Source organism: Larus michahellis, chromosome 2 (assembly GCF_964199755.1).
Source record: "Larus michahellis chromosome 2, bLarMic1.1, whole genome shotgun sequence".
Classification (NCBI taxonomy): Eukaryota; Metazoa; Chordata; class Aves; order Charadriiformes; family Laridae; genus Larus; species Larus michahellis.
The window spans coordinates 12,542,380-12,568,588 of NC_133897.1; the positions used below are offsets into that span (position 1 = coordinate 12,542,380).

The 26,209-nt window shown below is 40.0% G+C and overlaps 1 protein-coding gene across 2 annotated transcripts in view; it reads right to left on the reverse strand.

Annotated features, from left to right (window-relative positions):
* LARP4B (La ribonucleoprotein 4B) overlaps positions 1-25,832 on the reverse strand; it is a 56,694-nt gene extending 30,862 nt beyond the window's left edge. The window contains exons 1-2 of one of the 2 annotated variants that reach the window (XM_074574180.1): positions 25,478-25,832; positions 6,769-6,903 (exon numbers count right to left, since the gene is read on the reverse strand). In XM_074574180.1, the coding sequence (XP_074430281.1) occupies positions 6,769-6,849 (81 nt within the window). In that variant the 5' untranslated portion in view covers positions 6,850-6,903; positions 25,478-25,832. The remainder of the gene's footprint in view (positions 1-6,768; positions 6,904-25,477) is intronic. The other variant, XM_074574176.1, reaches the window with a different exon arrangement.
* Positions 25,833-26,209: the final 377 nt, after the last annotated feature.

The following is a 26,209-nucleotide window of genomic DNA, read 5'->3' on the forward strand; positions in this document are numbered from 1 at the left end:
TAAAGCAGTTGCCTTTCAACTAACTAGTATGAGATCTATTTTAATTTCTGTTATTTCCGGGTAAAGGCTGCTTAACATACAGAGATCCATGCTCTGATATTCCACTATCGTTACTTTTTTTTTTTTTTTGCATGATTATCATTGTGACTTATTTTAAAGCTGCTTTCATGGCAAGGCACATAGCCTACATAAGGCTATTCAGGCTTATCTATGTTGTCTATATGGTCCCTGTCACTGCCACACTGCAAAAATTCTGCTTGATTTCCAAAATTCTAAGAAAAAAATTCAGTCTTTACCAGAGAAGCCCACAGTCACTTATTCCTTTCAATCTCCTTCACTTACTTGTGACAGAAAATCTACTACTGTCAACACAGAAATAAATTAAGCATCAGTTCCTCTTTTACTTATTCATATCTAGTCGGTAAATTAAGTTAAAATCTGTTCAGACTCATGAACCAAAGTAGAAGCAAACATTTTTTTGTTTTCTGTTGTCACCTGAAGATTGAGTAAAAAAACCAATGCTGCACTAGACCACAGGAAGCAGAACAAGGCTGGGTTAAAATCAGGTAGAAGAGAATGTGAAAAAAAGCTCGCGCTATCCCAAACTGTTCACAATCTTATGATAATAACTTGCAAGTACAAGGTAGTACTGAACAAGTGCAGAAGCACTCTAGAAATTCAGATATTTCAACTTTAGTCTGCACTGCAGTCACTATGAAGCACTCCTGCAGTAGTAACAATAGAGTTCACATTTAACAGCATAAACCAGACTAGAAGTGAATGTCTCCTCCTTATACAGCGTGAAATGCTTCTATTCTCTTCTCTGCAGCTTTTGCAAGGTACTCAAATATTTGAGTCATTTCTTATCCTACTACTTTTTATAAATACGCTATGTAACACAAAAAAAGAGCAAAGCTGTAATATAGTTGCCAATGTAGCTTTTTTACCCCAGACAAATATTCTGCTCATAGGACAAGTGAATCACAAAAAAAAATAATGTGCTTCAGATTCTTAAACACAGGTTATCATATAATGAAATGCCATATAAATTCAAGTGCCATAGGTGGACTCAGATTTGTATACACGAAAAGAACCATATTGGCTAACTTTCAGGAGAAACCTATTCACCACTAATCCTCTGACCATAAAAAAAAGATTGCTGAACTGGCTAGAGAATGCATTCCCTCCTCGGCAAGTCTGCTTTGAAACTGCCAAGTAAGAAAAGAGGAAGGCTACCCTGCCTCTCCCCCCAGCTTATCCAAGATGTGAAGCCTCAAAGTGCCTGCAGATATATTGTTCTTAAGGACAGGAAGCCTGATGCATCATTGCTGCCATCTGCTGCATTTTTTTTAATTCTCCCATGGGACAAAGTTATTCAACATACTTGAATCCAGACTTAAAACTATGCCAAGTCACTCCTCTCTTTAGTATTCCCTGGAACCAAGAACACGGAAAGGGGGAGGGGGTTACTTATAATAGGTTTTTTTTTTTAAGGAAGGCCACAAGCAAACAATTCATCTGTTTTTAATGTCAGCATAAAGTCACACTTGCAAATCTACAACTATTCAGAAAACTCCCTCAGCAGGTAAATCGCAAGATTTTTCCTTCTGTGATTTAACCATTACTAACTACGTGCCTTCTAGAGAGGAACTAAGTGCCTTTAAGAGACGGACCAGGGCAAAGTCCACTTTTCCAGTGCCTTAACAAGCACTTCTGCTATCAACTAATGGGGAGAAAATGGGTGAAGCAGTTCAAGCAAGCAGAAACTTCTTCCAGTTTTCCCATACCCTTGTCCTTAGTGCAAAGGCACATTTTGTACTTGTTCCTTTGGTTTTATCTAAGAGTTCCAGGGATAATTTCTATTTTTAAGCACCTATAGTGCACGTTCATTAAGTCACATTTCTCAATACCGTTTATTGTGGGACCACCATTAAAAAACCAACAGTAACATAAATTTAAGCAGAAAATACCACACTGTTGTTATGCTACATCACCTGAGGTTGGTTGTTTAACTTTCAAGACTTAAAAACCTCCTGGCTAAGCTAAACACCACCACCTGACTTGAAAAGCACTTCAACAAAATTTGTGCTCTGTCACTTCAGAGCCCAGCTCAGCTGGGGGGTGGCTTTTATTTATTTTGTGGGTTTTTTTCCATTATATACATTGGCTGTGGTATATTACTCATCCACTCAATAGGTTTTCCCTCTCCATGAAACAAAACTGCTCTGAAGCAGCACTTTCATAACCTGAACAATTTTTTTTAATAAGCATTTTAGTTCTATGTCCTGTGCACACCTACGCAGAAGGCAAGAAGTCAACATACTTATTAAGGGGAGTATCCTTTCCCAGCTACTTTCATTTCTACACGTACCTATTCCTTGTCAAGGAGTAAGGGTTTCTCTTACAGACCTAAGTTTGAAAATATAGTCTAGCTTTAAAGTTACAATAGCACAAGTTAAAACAGTCCTTATAACCTTCTGACACCTAACTTCATTTATCCTTTTTCTATAATGAAGCCATGCAATCATAACTAGTCCTGAAGAAACAGTCCTGCACTCCCAGGCCATACCTGATGCCATGCCCACCACCAGGTAACATTAAAGAAAAGAGCAGCATCATTACTGCAGGTTTTTGGAAACAGCTGATCAGATTGCTGAACTTTCCCTCCAATATATCCAGGTTAAATGGACTGTTAAAAGTTTAAATACACATTTTACATATTAAAGCAATTAAGCATTAGCATTAGAAGTCATCTACAGGTGCAGAACTATTCAGTACTTTTCTTACAGTCTAAACATACAATAATATGACAGAAAGACCAAACACCAAGCAGTACCGATCCTTCATGATGCTGATACCACGCACGTTCAGTTTAAGGTCTAATCCTCCCATCTCTCATTTAAAGCTATTCACGATCTCTTGAATTATTAACTATCACCTACATGTTACACAAACCGCTACTTCACTCTTAATTGGCACATACTGCAGGTAATACTGCGTATTGTCAAGTGATCTAAGGATTATATGCTACACTGAATTTTCACTAAACTGTTACACAGGGTCCCATATTAAGCTAGTAAATCTAATTTCCTCAGTCCCTTTTTATTCTATGAGGCTTATTCCTGAATGGGTTGCAAAAGGATTTTTGAACAACATAACCTAGCAGCTCTAAGCCCCAGGCATTCTTCCATATTACCTTCTATGAAAAACATTTGAGAAAGTACAATTAAGTTAAATTTTCTGAGTTGCTACCTATTTTTCTTGTGCTTAGAATCAACAATATGATTGAATTTGTATTTACAGTACCTATAAGCATTGACAAAAACCAACATACCACATTGGTTTGAATGGCCATTAACAGAAGCCCATGGCAGCACCCGATAATTATTCAACTAGAGAGAGAATGGGTGACGCTCATACTGCAATCAGTCAGCAAGTTCAAACAGCCCCATGGTAATATCCTCCACTGCAACACACCAGCTTTCACAGAACCTGTTGCCACCTGATGGCAAGAATCCCTTATGAAGGCAATTTCAGATTTCCAGATCAAGTCTTGGATTCAGACAATCAAGGAAAGAAAATTCTTTGGTCCTTGGAAAGCACTCTGAGAGCCCACATATTCAAATGTGGGCATGGCAGGGTAAGAGTTTAGGAAGAACAAGGAAAAAGACTGTGCCTTTAGCACTAAAGGTTAGTTAAGTCCTGTCTGGCAGACACAGGTCACATAAGCTACCTCCACCATGGGACTGGGGTCTTGGTCTCTTCCCTTGGAGAATAATCTTGAATTTCTAGCAGCAAAGTGTTACTGATCGAAAAGGAAACAGAAGTGAGTCAAAGGGAGTGAAGCATTTCTTACACACTGACTTTCCTGGGTTCAGTCTGACAAGGGCTTTCTCAGAAACAGTAACTGTCATCAGAATGCAAAAAAAAAAATCCAATGACAGATGACATCTGAAGTGACAAAGCCCACCTCTAAATTAAAGGAAAAGCCAGAAATACTATTTAACTCCTAAATCTATCAAAGCTAAGAATTTGCTAGACTCCTTAAATAATCTACCTCCAATTTGTAAGTGTAAACTACTATTAACAAGAAATTTATGAGGATCCTCAAGCTGCTAATTTCCTTCAATTGACTTGCCTGCAAAACTACTGAAATTCTGCTGTTAAATACTACTAAAATCAGCCAAATTCACGAGGAGCTGTTGTTGGAAATGAACTGTACTGGGCTTGCAATCAATCTACATTAGGGATTAAACAGCATATAGTTTTATAGCTACTTCAAGGCAAAAGAAGTGACTTTGACTCCCTCACCATGAGGTTAAGCCTTTGCAAACTGTTAGTAGACAAGTGACCTCTCTATCACTAACATAAGCAACTCTGGAAAATGATTTCTGAAGTGTTCCATCACAACATCAAAACTTCTGTTTTAATTCAGCCACTACTATCTGTTCAACGTTACAATGTGTGTTAAGTTTTGTTCCTGCCAAAGAAAACAGACTGACTAAAGTCATAATTAGGAAAATGTATTTATTGTTAATATTTAAAGATATAACAAAAAATACTTTATATTATCACTTCAGAGTTAAGACTAGCATGCTGGGAGTTATTTTTCCAGGATCTACAGAGGCGTATCAAGATTTCCAGTAGAAATTCTACAACTTTCCTCCTGAACTGCCACAAAAGCACTCTGACTAGGTATCACCAGATTCTAGTAGAACAGTATAGTCAAAATAGCTAGGGAATGTAATTCAGCAAATTTCTTTTAAGTCTATAAAAAAAGGCTCCTAGAAATCTCACTAGATACCACAGCAGTATGGCCCCTTATCAAATACCCACTGAAGTAGGGATCATCACAGACATGAATCTATACCTTTACGCAGTCTAGCCCTCTGATCTCAAAATAATTAAGACACATAAGAAACAGCAGGTGATTTTCAGTTAACCCGAAGCATGTATTTGCTAAAAGCAACTGAGTCAGGACTTCAGAAGTTCTTCTCCTTCCTACCACATTTTTGGAAACATGAAAGCAATCTTAGTTTAGACGAAACTGTTTTAGTTTGCTAACTTCTTCCTGTACTCCATGAAGTTTTTGTTGAACTATAGCCTTGTTCCCAAAACTTGCAACCGAGGTCCTGAAGCACTGGCAAAATATATTCATGCAAGCATGCCATTATGGAAGGGACCGTCTTGAAAACAACACTTTTAAGAGCATGTATTGGCAATGATTCTCATACAACAAAACGACCTCCTGATGCTGTGCATATAAGAGTACGACACTGATTTAACTTAAAAAAGCTTAATAACTTACAGGTCTCATCTTTTTGGAATAAAATATTCAGCAAAGGGAAAGCTTTAATCTCAAAAGAATTACTTATTTGAAATGCACCATTATAACACTATGGATACATTCCAAGATATGTAAATTGACATTAGTCTCCTCTGCTAAGGAAGGGAGCAGACAGATTTTCTGATCTTGAAAGAAATGGGTACTCTCTTTCTCCAAGTAAGTACAAAAGAACAGAAATTAGAATTTAGATCCAAGTTTACATGTAGTTTTATAAAAAATCTAGTATGACAAATTAAAAGAACCATCATCACTGTGAAGACTAATCAAACCACCTTTAATACTACTGCACCTGTTGAAAGTACATTGACAGTTCCAAGCTTTTGAAGCAAATTTGCAAGAATCTCTCTCTTACTGAAGCTTACACACTGGTTTCTTGGAATTAATGCCTTGAGTACAGGAAAAAAAAAATCATAACAGCTTAGCTTTCAAAAGTATGACACAAAAGTGGGTTCGACTTTTTCCTCAACTGTCAAATAGACAAAATTCACATCTGAGAAAGGTAAAACAGAACAGAAAAGAACACAGAAGAAAAAAAAAAGGGAGGGGGGGACGACCAAACAAACAAAAACCCCACCAGCTTGCTTAGCAAAGAAAAGCACAAGTTCAGAGCGTTTTCCAAAATGCTCCTTAGTGCTTGGTGCAAGGTAAGTCGAAGCAGCAAGCACCTGCTGCTTAGCATAGCACAGGTTAAGTGCCCAGCTGAACATGCACTGAAACCAAACTCTTCAAGATGTCCCAAGCAGAAACATCCATCCCAATATACAGTTAATGACCAAAGATGAAAATATAATGTTATGAGTAGAGCTTACACACAAATCAAGTATTCAGTCTTCTCAAAGACACATGTAACATTTACTGCAACACATACACACGCAGCACTATCTGCTGTATGATCTGCCAAAAGCATTCCATAAAGCAACTTACTGGATCCCGCACAGTGGCACAGAAGCGGCAGCACGTGCCATTTGGCAGAACTGACTGAGCAAAATTCCTGTTACAGAAAGCAATTTCCTATTTGTATGGGTTTGTATGTTTTTCAATTACAGATACATGCCAAGTGCATTTCCTGCATTTTCCTCACATGTTAACGTGGGAGCTAGAGCCTAACTCAAGACTGGTAATACAATTCCTGCATAGCCTAAAAAGCCCTGTACCTTAAATGAGTGAAACTGTTGTAACTTGCAGTTTATTTAAATCCCCTGTAGGGCTGAAGAAAAGTTAAGTTGAGGGTCCCACTCGGTATGGAGAATTAGCCACCTTTGACAGCTCTGTTCTAGCATTTTATGTTGCACAATGCTATCAACCAACTGTCTTCTAAAGTGTTCTGAGATACAATTCTGATTAAGACATAGTAAAAAACAAAATAAATCACTGTTTCATGCAACACTTACAACAGGGGAATATGTAATCATAATACTTACTAGATGAGAACCGTCTTTAACTTCTTGTACTTGCTGCACCTGCGGTTCAGCCACAACTTTAGTGTCCTGATCAGAAGTCATGAGCTGTCTGCTTTTTGGCTGCTCAGAGAGAACTTTACTGGTCACCTTTGTAAGCTGCGGAAATGGGAAGACAAAAGATTCTGTAAGTGGTTGTTGAAATTCCTGAAAACTCACAGCCATTCCAGACATGCCATGCTGATTCAGACCAAAGGTCCAAAGAACTTACACACAACAGGTTTGGGATTACCGTACAGAGAAAACGCTAACAACAGGTTTGGGATTACCATCCAGAGAAAACGCTACGGCGGAAGGCGAGGATAAAGCAACCTTGCAGACACCCTCAGCTCCCAGCCGCCGGCTGCCTGGGGAGTGCAGACGAACACTTGCCACAGCACCGGGCAGGGAAATTCCACTGGGAAAGTTTCACTTGATTCTCACCTTAATTATTCAGATTAGTTTTCAAACCATGACTTCTTCGTACCACCTGGTAGACTTACTTAACTTATTAAGAAGCATTTAGTCACAAACCAACCTTTGTCTTCTACAACTACTCTGACAGTCAATCTTTGCAAATTTTAAGCAGCATGTTACAACAGTTCTGCTAGGATTAGTAACGCTCAACAAGTTGCTCTGCTCCATCATCCTAAAATGTTATTTTATTTGATTAGACAAGTAGAAAACTGAGTAGAGTTGAAAGTCTGACAGCAACTTTGCTTTGAAATTTGAGGCTATTATTTAATACTGTTATTATAAAAAACACCTGGTCTTTAAAAAACAAGAAAAGCTCATTTAAAGCATAAAGTCTCAGAAAGTAAATACTGGGATGTAAAATCAGGGTAATTTTTTTAATTTTTCTTTTCAAAAGGACTATGCGCAAGTTGTAATATGCTTTGAGTTACTTATTCACCCAGAAATTCTGGTACTCCACCTGTAACAATGCGTGAGAGAAATTTATTGATTTCCAGTTAGTGACACTGAACTTCAGGCTGAGATTCTCTGTGATCTCCTTAAAAAAAATAAAAAGTAAAGATTTGCAGCACGTGGAAGGTACCAGTACAATTCCTTTCTTTAGCATCACCTCCTTTTATGGTATTTTGGACTCCTAAAGACTGGAGTTAAAGTATTTCTTTCAGTCTATGGCATTATGGCCTTCCATGGATCTCCTCTACACTGCATTTTGAAATGGGCAAAGCAAAAACCTTTCACACAACTGACAGAATACATTCCAAAATTTTCAAATAAAATTACGGCATTCACCTGATTCGAGCATCTCTATTATGGGATTTTGCAGAAGATAAGATTTTGCACACACAGTTGAAGAAACAAATACGCTGACATCCTTGACAGGACAAAATATTCAGCTTAGCTGAACAGTTGCTTATCACTTCGTGCTACTGATGTAAAGTCAGCATGAAAAACATGTTTTTGAAAGAAACACATGCACTGTGTCACTGTTATAGTCCTGGAAGTTTTTTTCCCCTAACACCCTGCCTCTCATCTTGGAATAGAAACTATTTAAGTAACAGAGAAATGACATAGACAAAAAAACACATTAAAAAAAGAAATAAAAAAATATATACTGCCCCTCACATACAGTGTTAACACACACATGAACATACACAGAGTCTACATGACAGAAAGTCTGGAATTCAATCACGATGTTTCTATTTTATAAAAAAGAAAAAACAAAACAAAAGTCATCCTTGGTATAAAAGCAATTTTTCAAAAGCCAGTATTAAATAGCTATACTCTGTGTTGCTTGGGAAGCTATGTGCACATTAACACTCCTGAAGGTGTCTAAGCTTCTCAGAGAATGCTTCTGTTAATATTCTTTAAAGAAATCGGTTTTAGCCTTTTAAAATTTTGCATTAATATCTTTCTCAAAAAAGCACAAGACTTCTTACATAGCTCATGCTCGCTGTATATAACCTCCACTGCTGTTCATACTAACCTTGAGCATGCACATTAGTCCAGATTCACAAGCTGAAGTCTACTTAACAGAAAGACAAATGTCTTTCAGTCAGAAACGATGCTAACTATTCAGCATTTTGACCTCCAAATCAATGCCAAGGTACTTCTTTGCATCCTTCTACGTCACCTGCTTATCTCACACATTCCCATTCCCTTCTAGGATCAGCCTGTCCCCAGTCATGCTGCAATCTCTTCCATCCTCCAGTATGTTGTGTTAGCACCAGTACTTTGTATATCTACGGATTGTGGAAGGAAAACAGCTAAGATCACGTGAGTCTAACAAACAAGACTAAAGTTCCACTACACATACGTCCTTTAAAGCATTTGCTGACCAGCCATCAAACACAAAATATTCAGATAAATCATTAATTTCAGCTGAGGGTGGACAAGTTGTTAGCCAACTTGATAGATAACACATGACTGCAATGTGCACATTGCAACTTTAAATTTCTTGGGCAAGCCACCAGCAATCAGAGCAGCACATCACTCTACTGCTTTTCAGAAGTCCCTTAGATGAGATTACACAAGATGCTTATCACAGGCCAGGTTTAGATTGAAGCTCCAGGTAAGTGTTTGCATTGCTCAGACTAATAATCTATTCTCATTAGTTACGCAGATTTTTCGTGATACACACCGCAGTAAATCCACTCACCCTGTGAACAAATTATTTTTAATAACTACAATGCCAAACCCATACATTTAATTTGCATTTTGAACATCAAGGAACAAGACTGCTCTCGAAACAAGTGATATGCTACTATACTCTGTTTAAAGAGGATAGTCAACCTGCCTTCTAAGTCCCATGCTTTTAACATTAATTAGCTATTGCCTTTCTGCAATATTGAAAGACCCCGAATGCAGAAGGAATTTCCTTTGCAATTTTCTTTGCTTATATGTCACACTGCTACAACTCCCCAGGACATCAAGTGCTCTGCTGTAAGATCCCATCTGTTGTGATCTACTTCAAAACGACTTCACATGCAGGGGCATTCTGGAAAGTTAGTGCCATCAACTTTTCCACCACAGAGCTGCCACTTACCAGTCTCTTAAAGCACAAAACCTGTATGACAGCAGGCTCCCGTGACTGTCGTGTCAGATAATGCAGCATTTGTGGAAAAAGCAGTGTTATTTCAGGGAGAGAAACAATAAAGACCACAAAATGTTTAAGGCTCTTCACAGGATGTGTTTTAGCATGTTTTTCATTAGTATTGATACATATCTCCATACACAAGCTTATTTAGAAGAACTACAATCAATACCTGGTAGTGGTAGAAACTACAGATAAGGATTGATAGTTTGAAGACAGTTTATCCTCTTTTGATGCTAGTTCAATGGTCAAATTAGCAAGTAAGTTAAATGTGGCATTATAATGCAGCAGTAAAAATTATCATCCCATTGAAGAGTTAACTTGCTCACCACTTTAAAAGATACACTGAATTGCTGATTGGTAAGCCATATCTTTGCATGAATACACACTGCTGCAGTAAGTGGGAGACATCCAAGAGAAAAATGCAAGCTGGCAGCCCTGTTTGGGACAGAGATAGCAATACCTGTGGCAGAACACTGAGCTGTCAGGTGTAGATTGCAAATTTTTTCATCTAAGTTATTAAAAAAAGAAAAACCACACAACAAAAACCTTCAGAGGCACGCAACCTCTCAAATAAGCTTTTAAACAGTATTTTTGGTCTATAGCAAGCAGATTCACACAAAAAACACCTGTCTTCCACAAATTATGCCCAGTCATATAGTCTACAGAATGGCCTGCATTTATGAGTTGATTTAGAAGCACATAATTATAAAATTGTAATATTATATATAGTTTCAGTTTTGCAAGTGCATATAGTAAATCTTCCTTCTCGCTTGTCGTTTGGTCATCATAGAGTAATTTAGTCTAGTTCAACAACTTCAGATGTATGATATCAAGAGCAAAGTTACTCTCAAGACATGCAAATATTTATTTCCAGAACTACCTAATCCAAGAGAAACTCCATGAACTTTATTGAAGCTTATCAAAAGCAGCGTGAACTTGGTTTTTAAGTAGGCAAGACGCTTATCCCCCAGAAGTTTAAAATACGGGTAAAGACATGTTTCTTAGCAATGACACAACATTCAACGCTGAAGTCCTTACTGTCCCCAAAACTATAACGCACTGCTCAGTCTGCTAAATTAGTAATTGCAACAGGAAGGGGACAAGCGCCTTAATACAGCTCTTTTCTCATGAGAGTGAGGACAATGGCAGCAGTAACTCTTTACTCATACAGATCTGTCCCTGCAGGCACTTGGTCAACAGTGGTTAATCTGAGGAGTTACAAGAACATTCTCAGGATGGACTGAGACCACCTGGCCAAGCGACACAGGTAGCACATGTTCCAACCTACTGGTTTCCCTCTGAAACATCCACAGCCACCTTCACAAAGAAGTGGTCATGGGTTTTTTTTTTTGTCTGTGGTTTTTTTTGTTTGGGGTTTTGTGGCATTTGAGGTTTTTTTTGTTTAGTTGGGTTTTGGAGGTTTTTTTGGGTTTTTTTGTTTGGTTGGTTTTTGTGGTTTTTTTTTTTTTTTTGGTTTTTTTTTTTAAGTTGACAACATGGTTGTTTACTGGCAAATATTTTCAGATGCATCTTACTATAAGAATTCCACCATTTCAGAAGATACCAGATACAAACCAGCAATGGTCCACGAGATGATTACAGGGGTAAGTGCACACAGCCACATGATCACACTTGTCTGGGTGCCAAGCCAAGCAGAGCTGGGACCGCTCTCATCCAAAAGCCACATGTGTGCGTTATTATGATGCCAATATCAGACTAACCTTTACACTCAGTTTTAGTTCAGGTTTAGGTATCTTACAGTACTGGCAGAGTTAATGTTCAACTGTCTGAAGATATTTATATACACTCTGCATCCACATACACCACAACCTTGCAAACAGCTTGGAAGAGACATCTACTCCACTGTTACATAGCCAACAAAACCACTACTGCCCCCTGCCAACCCCCCCAAAACCTATCTCGAGTGCAGCCCCCAATCCTCCCACCTCTGCTTTCATTAGAAGTAGGATCTAATTTTTCTAATTCATGTTCAAAGCATGCTTTTAGGCAGTCTGTTCTGCTGTCTAGTTACACGAGTATGAGTAGCAGCATGCATTCTCTCAATCAAACCCGTCAGATAGATCTGTTATTTAAAAACATGCAAAACCCCAAACAATGCTCTAGGGCTGAGATCTTGCCTGCCAACTTTCAGCCCAGGGTAATCAGCCCTTAAAAAGAGATTTACAAATGCAAGTGCTGACAACTAACTTTCACACTGCAAACAGCAACACCATAAAACAAAAAAGCTCACTAGAATAAAAGATCTTTTCACTTCTCTTCCAGCCAGCACAAACAAAAATAGATCTCAGTTTGGCTTTGTGCAGAACTCTTCCTAGCAAATATTTTAGAAACTTTAAACACAGATTAAGATAAACTTTACACAAGGCTAATACAGAAATACACTTCCAGTAACATGAAAAAGCCTAAAAAGCTTTCAAAACAGAAGCGCACTGCCTAACTGCAGCCTCATAGCAAACTTCCAGTGGCAGTCCAGAAACCCTCTGTCTACTGTCAGAGATAACACAGTTTCTCACCACCTTTCAGGCCCTTAAGTATCCACCAGGATCACGACAGCCCAGCAGAAGTAATCAGAGCTACCACTGACTTCAGCTTAGAAAAGAATTTTAGCAACTGCTCAATACATCACATAGTATGAGAAATTACAGATGCCTCTTCCAAAAGTATGCTATTAATTTTAATACATTAACTCCTGTTTAAAAAAAGTTTACCTTTTTTCATTACTTTCAGAAGTGTTTTGAATATCCAAGGCATATATAATATGTCAAGAGTTAATCATGTCCTCAGTGCAGGTAAAGCCGCTAACTCAGATGTAGGATAGTTAAGCTTGTAGAGCTTTATCACGAAAAACTGACAAATCCAAATCCTGAAAGGCTGCAAGTTTCCCTCCGTCTTGGCATTATGAGCAGTGATACAAACTGGAGCTTGCAATTTTAATCAGATGGCCATTTTAGAAGACTTTCAAAGAGCGATTTCAGCTGTTAATGTAAGAGTTGAACCATTATCCTGCTGCATGGGCCACACGTTACCATTCTGTAGATGAGTAACCCCTACAAAGCTGTATCATTCCAATACAGAAAGCCTGTGACAGAACTCAGGGGTTTCCACCTTTCCTTTCAAAGCAGGAAATCATCCTCTCTAACAGAGCAGATGTGACAAACAATCTATCATTCAGACGATGGCATTACTTAAAAGAAAATATACTGTGAAGTAGTTACATTACCACAGTGGACAAAACAGCTGCAAACAAAAAAATCTACCAGCCCCCAAAAGCACATTTGTTGGTGGCCATCTCTGCAATCATCATTGTGCCAACGTCAGTTGTAAACTCTGTACTACACAACAGCGATTAAAAAGCTGACATGACAAATATTTAATCACAGCATCTGTCCACAGAAGTTAAATACTGAATACACTACTATTTTTAAAAATCATCGCAAGGCTCTGAACTTGTTTAACTGCTAATTAGCTAAACAGTCAGAGGAAAAGTTGAAAATTTAACCTCTGGAGCTTACTTAGCCTGGCCCAGACATTTATCAAAGCCTGCCAGACGGAGGTTTCAAAATGTAGATGCATCCAGTGTACATGCCAGCTGGTAGGCTAGAACGTTAGATTTCAAAAAACCCCAGAAAAGTACTGTTTGATTTGTTTCAGTTTTCCTTCCTGCCAAGAAAATTGCTTATGCCCGGGCACCACCCAGGCAGCACCCACGATAACGCAACTTTTTGGTTCTTGAAGAGGAACGCGGACATTGCATGGGCATTTTAAAACCCACATGGCAACCAGGTGTTCGTAAGAAATGCACTGTGTCAGCAGGCCACCTAAACCTTAAAGCTATATAGTTTTAACATTCTGCAATAGAAAACACCAGGTTTAGAGCTGCTGCATCTACTTCACAAGTTTTTGTTTTTTAAAAAAAAACAAAACAAAAACTTCAGTTCTTTATAAGGCTGATAGCCTCCAAAACTGTTCTGCAATTCCATTAGTTATCTCTCCAAACTTACTCTCTCCTCTAAGTATGGCTGAGATTTCAAGAGGAACAGCAAACCTTGCTATTTGAAGGGAACGCTGCATTTCCTTATTTAAAGATCTATGAAACATTTCTGTGCTAGGCGTCACAAGCAATTTGCAACTCCATCATTTACTGAGCTTTCCAACTTGCACACAAACTGCACACCAAAACTGATTAGTCTGCAAGTCTAGAAATTCAAATCGTTAGAGTAATTAGCTATCCAAGGGATACCAAGCAATAAGTTACAAAACAAAGGTGATAAAATACCAAAAGAAACCTGATAGTGGTAAATGATAAGTACTGTATACAGAGGGATATGAAAGGCTTTCAGTCAAGAGCAAGAAAAATAGGAAGGGCATAAAGTTACAGCCTTATTCACTCACCTAATCTCAAACAACAGGAAGAAAGATCTTCACAGTACACAGAAGATAACAGGATGACTCCTACCAGAAATAATCCTGATTATCTTTTTTATGTCTAGCCTTTTACATATTGTATTTTAAGCATATATGCTTAAAATAAAAGAAGATATTTGCACTACATTGAAAGGTCTCGCACAGAATTTCTGCAGTCCTCTGCACACCAAGAAGGTAGCACCTGCGTGTCAAAGTTATCTCATGCACACTTAAACGTCACTCAAGAAATGGACTAATAAGCCTGTGGATCACATCCTCTTCAGTAATGCAATGCAGGAGATGTTTAATAGTATATAATCTAAAAATATCTTACCATTTAAGAATGCTAGGAGTGCCTACCAAAACAGGAATAACCCACTGGGAAGAAATTTTTGTGCCTGATAAGAGTATCATGTGCCTCGAAGACAAGTGTGATTGTGTCATGAGCAGTTTTCAGTTTGCTTACGGCTTGTTCTCAGTTTTCAAATCTGAAGCAGCACTCTCCTGACTGCAGGCTGAAGCACATAACATTAAGAAACCCAATTCATTAATTAACAGGTGTTGCTTCATGTAGCACATCCATCAGAAAGACACAAGCTTGTTTTCCTCCTATAAGTGGACTAACAGCACACACCCTGCAGGTTATCCATAAAGATGCATATTTAATTTCTATTATAACTATCATGTCAGATAAGATATTCTTTTATCAGATGATGATTTCAAGAAGTACCAAACTGTTAATTAAAATAAAGCCTTCACTCTTCCACTTGTGCACTATCTGAGCAAACTCTCAAATGGCAGAATTAAAGTTAACAGCTCAGCCAAACCATGCCAATTGTGAAATGAAAGGTGGGGTGCTACCTTAATATAAAGCATTTATGATCGTAATTCTCCACAACCCCATCTTCTCTTGAAAACTTGTTTGATCTAGTTGAATGTAGAATCACAAATTCTGTGTTCATCACCAAGGCCTACGAAAAGCACAAAACAATCTCACACTGGAGGAAAAAGGTCTTTCATCTTTCTCAGGAAAGAGATCAGGAATTTGCCACTCAAGCACATTAGGTAAATGTCTCAAAGTATAACGACTTTCTGATAAAATACTCCCTCAAGTTCACGAGCATTTGACCTCCTCCCTACCTTCCAGCCCTGGTGTCTCTTCTTATTTTTCCAGGAAAGAAAACATCACCAGCAAGAACTGAATTGGAATAAATTTCAACAATCCCCCTTTTCTACAAACAATTAAACAGAGAACTACACAGTAGTTGCTTGCACACACACTTTACTTCTGTGACCACCAGCAGAGGAGAGAGGACCCAAACTGAACCAATGCCATTAATCCTTCCTTCCTGTTCTCTAGGCAATCATCAGCAAAGTACTACAAACCAAGTCCTGCAGTTCTGAGTGAAACTTAAGAAGTCAAGGGCACGTTATTCTGCTGCTGCTATTACTCTTGCCTACAAAGCATCACAGGTAGTTCCTACTGCAAGACAAAAAGAAAAAAAAAAAAGACAACAGTAACATACTTGCAGGACTTTCACAAGAGAAATCCCAGCAGAATGCCTGTACTGAATTAAAGAGTGAAAGAACAGGTGAATGCAAACCACTGCTCTTTTGCATTGAAAAGAAAACAAAAAAACACCACAGAAAAATTAAGCCTGAACACAGTGCCATGATGCTTCAAAGCACCTACAAAAGGACAAGCTTGGAGTTCCACACTGTAGACCATTTCACATCTGCCTCTGCTTCCAAGCTGTATAATAGAGAATACATTTATTAAATGAGCCTAAGTGTACAGGGAGACTAACTTTTCATATAATTTTCTAAAAAAAGACAGCCTAAATAACAGCTAAGTATAAAACCCCCAAATTTATGCCTAACACGGATTAACAGAAACTGTAGAATGTGACTTAAGTTCCCTTCTTCCGCAAGATTTTTTTTTAAATACATATATTTTAAAAACTGATGAAGTATTCATCAGAGCACAGACATCATAGATTATACTAGCCCACTGCTCATATTAATTTCATGTAACGCTCCCATCCACCTACATTTACCTGTTACGCTTGACTAAGCTACAAGGCAACAGTCTGCGCTTGCACAGTGTCCAGTGCAGTGGGATTCTGATCTGCAAATAAAGTCACAGCTGAGGTAGTGCAAATTAAAGTGTTGGTATTTTTACTAATATACATAATTTTAACAGCTAGAAGTGTTTACCTACCACACAAATATTAACTCTAGACCCTTTGGTGTGATCTTCAATAGGCTAATTGCATTCTTCTCCGCAAATCAAAGCTTTTCAATAACTTCAGATATCTTTATGCCTACCAAATTAGCTGGGAGACTATTCCAGGCTTTTAGTGTAATACCAATATTTAATGTCAAATACTGTTCACTGATGCAGAAATTAATTTTTTCCACTTAATGCAAACATTAGGAAAGCATGAAAAAAACCTGTTTCTGAAGTTTAGCACCACCACATGCAAAACCTCATCTAATTCGTCAACTATCATCATCCATGATGCTTGTCTGCACTGAGGTCGCATGAGCTAATAATCACACAACACCTCAGTACACACAGAAAGCAGAAGACCAAGACACAATTGACTAGAAACAGCAAATTGAATTAGAAAGAAAATTAAAGCTTGCCCTGGAATGAATAGGGCAGGAGCCGATACCTATTAGTACTAATGATTATGGATTTCACAAAATATTGTGCATTTCTGTACTATTTTTAAATAGGCATTTTCGGAAAACTAGATGGTAACTTAAACTCTTAAACTGATTTATTTAAAATGAAAATAAAAAAATAAGGGCAACTTTTCAAAAACTTCCATGTATCTTTAGCCTGTATTACTCCTTCCCATAGCCAACCAAGACACCACATGAAGAGATTAACATGGCTATCAGAAAAAGCCACGTGAAAGACTTCTCATCTTTTTTCCTATGAACTATATAGTTCTTAATTTTGACACACATCTTATTTCCTGCAAGTGAGTTTACTTTGGCAGTCTGGATACTGTCTTTCTCATTATATCATATCTTCTCTGAACTCATGCACACATGAGGAATTATTATGCAATGATGGTATCTTGCATAATAATGTATTTTCCTTGTTTCCCTTCCCTCCCCACATAGCTGGCTTGCTCTGACTTAACCAAGGGGGTTTTGGGGGCTTGCTTTTCTCTAAAGTATCTATTTATGGAAAGTCAGAGAGATTAATCTTCCTACTCCACTGCTGAAGGAAGCAACAATTAGGTATGCTAAGAGCTCACACAGAGCAGTAAAGTTTCAGGAACTGTTGCACTTTCATCTTGAGAGGCATTTTTCATTCTAAGACTGAAACTGATTCCTGGCTTTGCTGGCTGATGGACTGGCCAGCATCTCAGTAAATGGACCTGTCATTTTATGAATTATGTTTATTTCACAGAACAACTGCTACAACATTTTACTAGCTGCTTCAGATTTTTTAAGCTAAGATGCAGCAATTTATCATCTATTTGGCCTTTCCTAATTCTTCAAAGAAACACTAAGTCTTCAAAAGATACAACGCAAGACAGAGTACCAGCAGCTTCAGCACTCGCTTAGAGGGAACAAGTTAAATGTTGTGCATGAAGCGTCAGTGTAGCAATGCCGGGAACAACGAACTTCCTTGTTTCAATTACTGAAGGTTCCTCCTCTCGATTTACCAATACGATCTTTAAGTTTTCCGCATACTTCACTACCCTGCTAGCCAGAAGATGGCCAACATGCAACTCAGGGTGCTGTCTGTGACTCTAGGCAGTACAGTTTGCAAAAGTAAAAGAAATAACCAACCCAGCTATGCTGGGTGGGATTTTATGGACAGCACCTTCCCCAGAAAAAGTCAGAAGCTGGCAAAAGTGGATGCAGTATTTTATGATGAAAGACAAGACTACAAACATCACTTGAAGCTCTGAGGTTAATATTTAGGGCAGTTCCAAGGGTGAGGTTAGAAGTCTGACGTTCTTTAACAGGTCTTAATAGGCTTATCTTAGAATATTGCTATTATTTGGATTCCATGTTTCAAGTCTGCAATCAGTGCTGTGCTTAAGCAAGAGGAGGTCAAAAACTGGAACTTCTAGGACACTTAATATTTTTAGTGCTTTGAATTATTCTTTAAGACACACATACAGCTTCAAAGCGGACTGCTAGGTTCTTTATCATCACATTCTCAGACCACACAATAAACACCTAATTAGGGGAAGCAGAAATCTTACACCAAGGATCTCAAATTCAAACACATGCAGAACTAGAATTATAGAAAATATTTGATGCAGACTGATGGGACAGCTGTTATGGTGCTCCTAGAATACATCTTCAGTCAGAACAGTTCTGAGAAAAGTGAGAGAGAAAAGGGTCTACACCCGAGTCCAGGTGGGAGGCCTATACAGAACCAAATAAGATATTGATAATTACAGTGATAAATGAAAAGGTACAATGCCAAGTCTTCTTCCAACAGGAATATATACAATAATCCTGACTATGCAAAGATTATTTTCATAAACACCTGTTCTGCAAAACATACAGCCTAGGATAAACTCCCTCAAGCTCTGGGCTTTGGTTTTTTTTTGGCGGGTGACTTGAAAGGTATTCATTTACCTAAAATATGTTAGTTTAAGTTTTGAAACATGTTCATGACCAAATCTAAACTACTTACAGAAAAAGCGTCATTTAACTTTAAGGTTCTGTAATAAGAAAAGGAAGCTTATGTTTTTGCCAATGATTATTTCATTAACCTCTTTGCCAAAAATAGAATTTAACCCAAATAATCCAGTCACTTTAGTATTACTTCCTCTTTTTGAAAAAGCCACCATCCTCCATTACAAGCTTCACCAAAATCAGAAGCAACTCTTGCTTTACTTGTAAAACACTGTATGAAAGACTATTGGTGCACATTTGTTCACAGTTAGAACACCCCACCTTTTTGGAGTATCACTGTAATCAAAACTACTGGTAATTCAGGTTTTGACTCACTGTTAGGAGGATGGACTGTTCCAATATTTGAGCTTGGATTTAGGGACAATAATTCTTCCTTGCAAGCCAAAACAACTGGGCACAGACTCTCCTAAAAATTCCACTGATTCCTTGAATCCAGGCAGTTAAAATATACAAAGTTAATTAAGAAACAGAAAATTATAATCATAAAAAACAGATTATAAGCTAAGCTTCAGCAACAGGTTCATAACAAAAAGATCCCTCTCCCTCCTTTATAATACAAGTCTTTTAGACATCCATTATAAAGAATTGGACAACAAGCTTTTAACAGGAACAAGTACAGAAACCTAAGATCTTGGAGACATTCCAATGCAGGCAATGATATTTTGCTCAAATTGTTTGCCTTGCTGCTTTAAACAGCAATGTGTTGACCATTTTCTGTCCCTATCTATCAGGTAGCAATAACACTGAATGGGAATGAAACTCCAAGATTGCAGATTCTGCACCTTAGGTAGCTGTTTCATAAACTTTGGTCCTCAACACTTAAAAGTAGCTGTGTCCGATGTGTTCTTCACTTTTGCTCTGTTTTTCTAATTCCTAGAACAAGAATGAGAAACCAGCAGCATACATCAAAACGTTTGAGCACAAACCTTCAGTGCCAGGGTATGAAAAAGCCAGCTACTTTGGACATTGGTCTGTTGACTCATCAGTTCCTTGTTTGAACAGAAGTCAGACTGTTGTGGGGCAACCTGCGACAGCATCACAACCTGTAAAAATACACTTATGGATACCAACACTGACTGAAAACAAAACCAGAGGGCTGCCAAGAGGCTTAACTGTAAGAACCTGTAATGTTCTCAAGCATTTCATTAAGTTTCGGACAAGCGAGATTTATCAAAGGGTTAAATATTTTTTCCTCAACATAATTACTATTTAACTAATATTTTGTTTCTGAAGATTCCCTGTCAGATCACTGGCATCCTATGATTATAAAGCACTTTAATGGAATAACAGAAATATACAATTTTTTGAAGTAAGTTTGTAACTCCATCACCAAGACAGATGGAAGTCTGTCTTATGAATACCACCAATAAAGCATTAATATTCATCATGGATGCTTATTTCCAAACTAGCAGGGAAAAGCCTGTATGAAGTTGAGGGAGAATTTATCTAAGCAAAGTGGAAATACTATTGTGATACTTGTGCATGAAAACAGAGGAAATCTAAAAGCAAAATTAAGTGACACAGTATTCAGACTTGCAAAAAGCCCACCACAAGCTTTAGGTAAAATAACTGTATGTTCTACATCTACACTCAAAACTCAGTATATTCCTGAATAAGTCCCATATGAACTGCTGACAGCATCTGAAGGTTGTAATTTCCAAAGTCTTTGGATCGCCAGCGCTTGCCATTTTCAATAGTGAAACCAATACAGGCATTGTAGGAAAGAGTCCCTAACAGATAAAGCAATTCTGGGTCTAATTCATCATAAGCTACCATGCCAGATAGATGCCTATAGATATCTATAGGCATCCGTGTTTCTATCTATCGGTATATGCAACAGTCCATAACTAAAAGCTGTGTGTAGCTACTACTACTTTAAGTACATGTGCACTGAACTGGAGATATCTGTGAACTCCACTTGGCCATAAAGGCAATCCAGAATAAACCTTTACTGTAGGATATACTCCCTGGGACACCAGCTCCTTACATGCCAACAGCCTTATGCTAATAACAACAGAGCTGCTGGAAGCGCAGAGGCGGCAATCCATTCAGCTTATGAACGAATGATTCCTTTTGTATTACATCATTCAACTACCCATTAAGGACCTGGACTGACAGGATCCAGAATATGCATAGCCCAGCCCTCCATGGTAAACGAGCGTTAGGAAAGATTAAGGCTCAAAGAAATTGGTGATTCACCAGGGCGTCAAAACAGTGTTTCCCCAATTCCCTGCTATGTTCTAGGCCAAGTAGCTAGCCACATATTAGTAACCCCTGTCAGACTTCCAATTTTGGAGTTAATTGCTGTTCCTGAAACACATAGCCAGACACAAAATACCTGCAGCAGCACACATCACAGAACGAACACTGTCATGGCTAATCGCACAATTATGCTGTATTACAGTCACACCTAATTTAAGTACTCCAAAGTACCTCTGTTGTCTGCAGGTATTACTCTATTGCGTGCTTCCTAAAAGAGACGGGGGACACCCTCCTTTAGAAAGGGTACAGAACAGCAACATGCACACAGAATGCACAAACGTGAAAGACCAATTAAAAAAAGGATTATAAATCCTTGGCTCTATCACATCACCAAAACTTAAGAAATAGCAGCTATGAACCAATTAATAGAATTTTCTTCTCTGTTGCACTACTTTATAGAACTTGGCTAGATTAATTTAAATGAATGGGTGGTCAGCTTCGCGTCTCCTGTTACTAACAAGTTCCTCAAACTTACTAGTTTTAGGTGATTTTTTTATCATGAGCCAGTCAAAGTCCGCATATCCTTGAAGAGAAAGAAGTAGATTGTTGGAATAGCAATGGATCTTCTTCAATTATCAATATTTACAGCACCAAATTATTTTTATTGACCAGGTGAAATATTACTAAGTTTTACATTCAGAATAAGTGCTCAGAGGTGTTCTACTTTTCATGTTTGGCTGTTACGATACACTAGCTTGCCTCGAATTTCACACAGGAGAGTTAATACATAGGAAAAGAAAATAGAGCTTCCCCAAAGCACTAGCTTATAACTGTATTTACAACATTTTCAACTGATACATTTGATAAAGCATATTACCTGTTCAGGTGGAAGAGGGTGTGCACATATGTTTTCTCTTTTTTGAGGTATCACACAAAACTAACATTAAAGTTTAGTTTTACATCACTTTCCCCTCCCTAATTTCACGACTGGCTTATGTGGTGAAATCCACCTTGTCTAGATCTTGTTTTAGATGGACTAAAATAATAGTATTGGATTCAGCATGTGTATGCCTTGCTTTGGGAACATCGTTCAAAGACCTTTCTGGTGCCTTTACTATAAGCGTAGCTTTTACTCTCATTTTCTACACAGTTCTCCACATACTATTGCCTCTTACAAAACTGTAGGAGAAGGGGTTAATTTTCTTCCTTACAATATCCTATTTTGTAACATCCTTCCTTTCCTACTCCTACCTGTGTGTGCCCATTCTGAATGCAAATACAAGAGACTGGCAATACGCATATTAGTTTAGTATGACAGATTACATACAGGAATAAATGCAGCCAAAGATTATTTTCTAGTTTATTTCTAAAGTTACACAAACTTGTTGTCTAAAAATGTCATTTTGCTAGTAAATGCTTAAAGGAACAGAACACTGTGTAAACCACACTTTTTACAACGTCTTACATCATGTAACAGTTCCTCACATATGCGCATACACACACACAAAAAAATCACACTCCCAAAGCCTGAAGTTCTCCAGACTTGAAACTGTTTCTTGGCTTTCTTCATCTGGTCTCTTTTGCCTTTTTGTCTGTGCCAGCAATAGCCTTCTTGACGCTGCATTTGTTAGCTACCTCTACAGCCACCTTTGCACCTGCCTTTGCAGAGCGTCTCCAAGACAAGAATGCTCCTCTTCAAGGAGATCAATAAGGCCACTGTCCTTGACAAAACCTGCTCCTTCCAACACAGGCACAAGAAAAGGTAAGTCAAGTGCTCTACGTGCTTATTTGTGTACCTTACCTGTTAATTTACGAGAACATGAATGTCTGATGAATGTATACAGGCACCACGGAATTAAACATTAATAGCACTGAAGGGCCAAAAAGCCACCTAGTTTAAAAAAATTAAACTGATGAAACACATCTACACCCAGTTACTTTGTTCTTTCTAACTCCTTTCTTGCTACCTTTCAGCTGTCACTTTAGATTTGTCACGCACTATGGCCAGAAACACGCCTCTTCCATGTCTAGCATGTGCATTTTGTGAGGTAATGTAATAAATATTTAACAAAGAGTTTATATTACCATGCCAATTAAGCTCACAACTGATTTAAAGCCAAAGCCACTGACAGATATGAGACTTAATAACAGACGCAGCAACAGATCTCCACAGGACATGTAGATTAGACAAGCCTGATTGTATTTATTTCACATTTCAGTAAAATAAACCAAGTAGTTAATTTCACTCTAAGCAAGTAAAGCACCAGAGTCAGAAGTTGCCTACATGATTACCACATCTCAAACTAACAAAAAAAAACCCAAATCCCAAAGTCCCCCCAACTGCTCCCAGTTCCAGAACCTACATCTTGCTCTGTACTGAAGAAGATTTAAGTTGCAGCCACATATCTAAACAATATATACATATGTACTTATCAGTCATCCATACCTTTCTATGTGCATATTTGCATTAGAGCAAGCCATAAAAAGCAGCCAAGGCAGAACACACTTGTGCTGACACTTTTATTCCCTTAAGGCATTTGTGCGTAAACACTTGAAAAAACAGAAATAATTACAAGGGAAACAATTCAATCCAACCCAGAACATTGTGTGCACCTAAGGACCTGATTATATACCATGAAAATATACAATCACTTATTCAGGAACACCCAAGAGGTCAAATGTTTTCTGTTAATTCATTTATGCAAACCTTTTATACCAGTTTCAATAAGGATTTTTTTTTCCCCAGAACGCAGGGCCAATTAAATGTAAGAGTAATTTTGGCTTCCATATATATAGTATACACATATAAATGGCAATATACCCAGAAGAATAAAATTTCCTGTAGACATTACATATAAAATACATACTGTTTTCTGTATGTACTTTATCAGGCCTCACCCTAGTTTTCCTCTCCCTTTCACTTCCCACAAAAAAAAATTAGAAAATACCAATGTTCTTCTAATAGCTTGAGTGAATAAGCTGATTAGCTTCGTATCTCAAGAATTAACTTGAAGAAATGCTTACAAGTCAGCAGGAAACAAGTGAAAGTTCAACTGATAAAAACAGTTACCAGATCAGAATCAAAACCCTAGAGTTGTGAAATCCCAGCAAGTTTAAAAAAAAAAAAAACACAACATGCTTTGACCTTTGAAAATTTATCCAATGCTTAAAAACCAGATAAGTTTGACATGACACTTAAACCACATGAAAGGTTAAAGCCTTTCAATAGCGATCCTGAGGCAGTACTTAATAAAGATTCCTACTCCAATTTTACTAAGAACTCAGACGGAGGCCAACAAAACTAGGCCAGAGACAAGACGCAGGATCGGAAGCCAGAATTCCCATGGTTTTACCCCAACCGTGACTCAAGTTTAAAGAGTGGTTTTGAAACCAGCTCTCTCTCTGTGGCCACAGGCAAGTCTTAACCGCCTTGCCTCAATTCCCTTACCTGCAGAATAAAAATAATTATACTTATCTGCCACACAGGAATCTTGTACAACATTGTTTGGCAAGTGCACATCTGTTTAAACTGCGGACAAAGCTACGTAGTAATTTTGAGCATCTGCACAAAATGAAACTGAGAGTGAAAACAACTTAACTAAAGAAGCCAGCGAAGGCCCAACAAAATCCTAGAGGCAAAACACCGTTTGTGTGGCGGCTGCTTTGGCAAGTAGATTTTCGCAACCTGCGAGCACGGCTGGCCCGCTCCCTCCCGCACCATCGGTTCACCAGTCCGGGCTGATCCCCAGCAGCCAGCACTGCTGCTCAGCTCCCGCCCGCACCCGCCGCCGGCTCCGGCCCGCCTCTTCCAGAGGGTCGCAGCTCGCCACCCGCCGAAGAGGGACAGGCGAGAACGGCCGGCGCTTCAGGCGTTGCCCCCTCCCCGCCGCCTCCAAAGGCGGAGCTCCCACCCGCTGTCCACGGGGACATCTTCGGCCACGCCAAACGGGCGCGGGGGGCAAAGCTCACCCGCCCGCTGCCCGGCCACCCTCCGGGGCGCTGCTCGGCCAGGCCGCAGTGCGGGAGCGGCCCCGGCGGCCCGGCCACTCGCCCTATCCCCCCGCTACCATCAAGGCCCCAAGCCGGGATCCCTCCTCCTCCCTCCTACTTCTCCCCCGGGAACCGCCTCGGGTGGGAAGATGGCGGCTCCGGCCGCCTCCCCGGTGCGAGGCGGGTGGCGGAAGGGGGGGGCCTCTCTCCCCCTCCAGCTCCGCCGTTCCCCCCTCACACCGGAAGATGGGGGAAGTGGGGCAGGGGGTGCGGCCCGAGCGGCCGCCGGCGCCGGGCGGGCGCGGGCCCCGGGCGGCCCCTCGCACTCACCTGTCACCAGCAGCCGCCGCCGCCCTCGGGCCGGGCCTCGATGGGGAGAAGGCGGGCGGGCACGGGAGGTGGGGGGTGTCTCCACTGGCGCCGGGGCCTCTCGCTCCTACCGGGCTTTCCGCTACGCCGGGGCCTCTCGCTACGCCGCCGCCGCCGCCGGGGCCTCGCCGCCGCCGGATGCCAGGAGGAGGAGAGCGGAGAGCGGGGCGGGGGCCGGGAGGAGGAGCAGGCGGCGGCAGCACGGCGGGGAGGGGGGCGCGGAGGGAGGAGGCGGCGGCGGCGGCTCCGGGGCCCGAAACGTCTCCGAGCCGAGACTCAACCACCCGCTCGCATGAGAGACCCGCTTCCGGCTCCCGGCGGAAGTCCCTCCTCCGCCGGCGGAAGGGATTGGCCGGCGGCGCCGCGCGGAGCGGCGCGCTCAGCCAGCACCCGCGCCCACGGATTGGCGGAGGAGCCGCCGCGCGCGGCGTGACGCGCGCCGAAAAGCACGTGACGCGCCTGACGTCACCCGCTCTGAACGAGCGCGCGGAGGCGGGCGATGCCGTCTGCCGCCCGAGGGCTTTTGTCTCCTCTCACTTGCCGTAGCCCCGCCGGCGGGGCGGGGCCGGGCCGGGCCTTCCCCTTCCCTCAGCCTGAGCCCTTCCCTGGCGGCGGCGTTTTCTGCTGCTCTAGCTGTCGCGTTCCGCCATGTCGTCTGTCACGGCCCCCACGATTACTTCCCGGAGGGGGGCG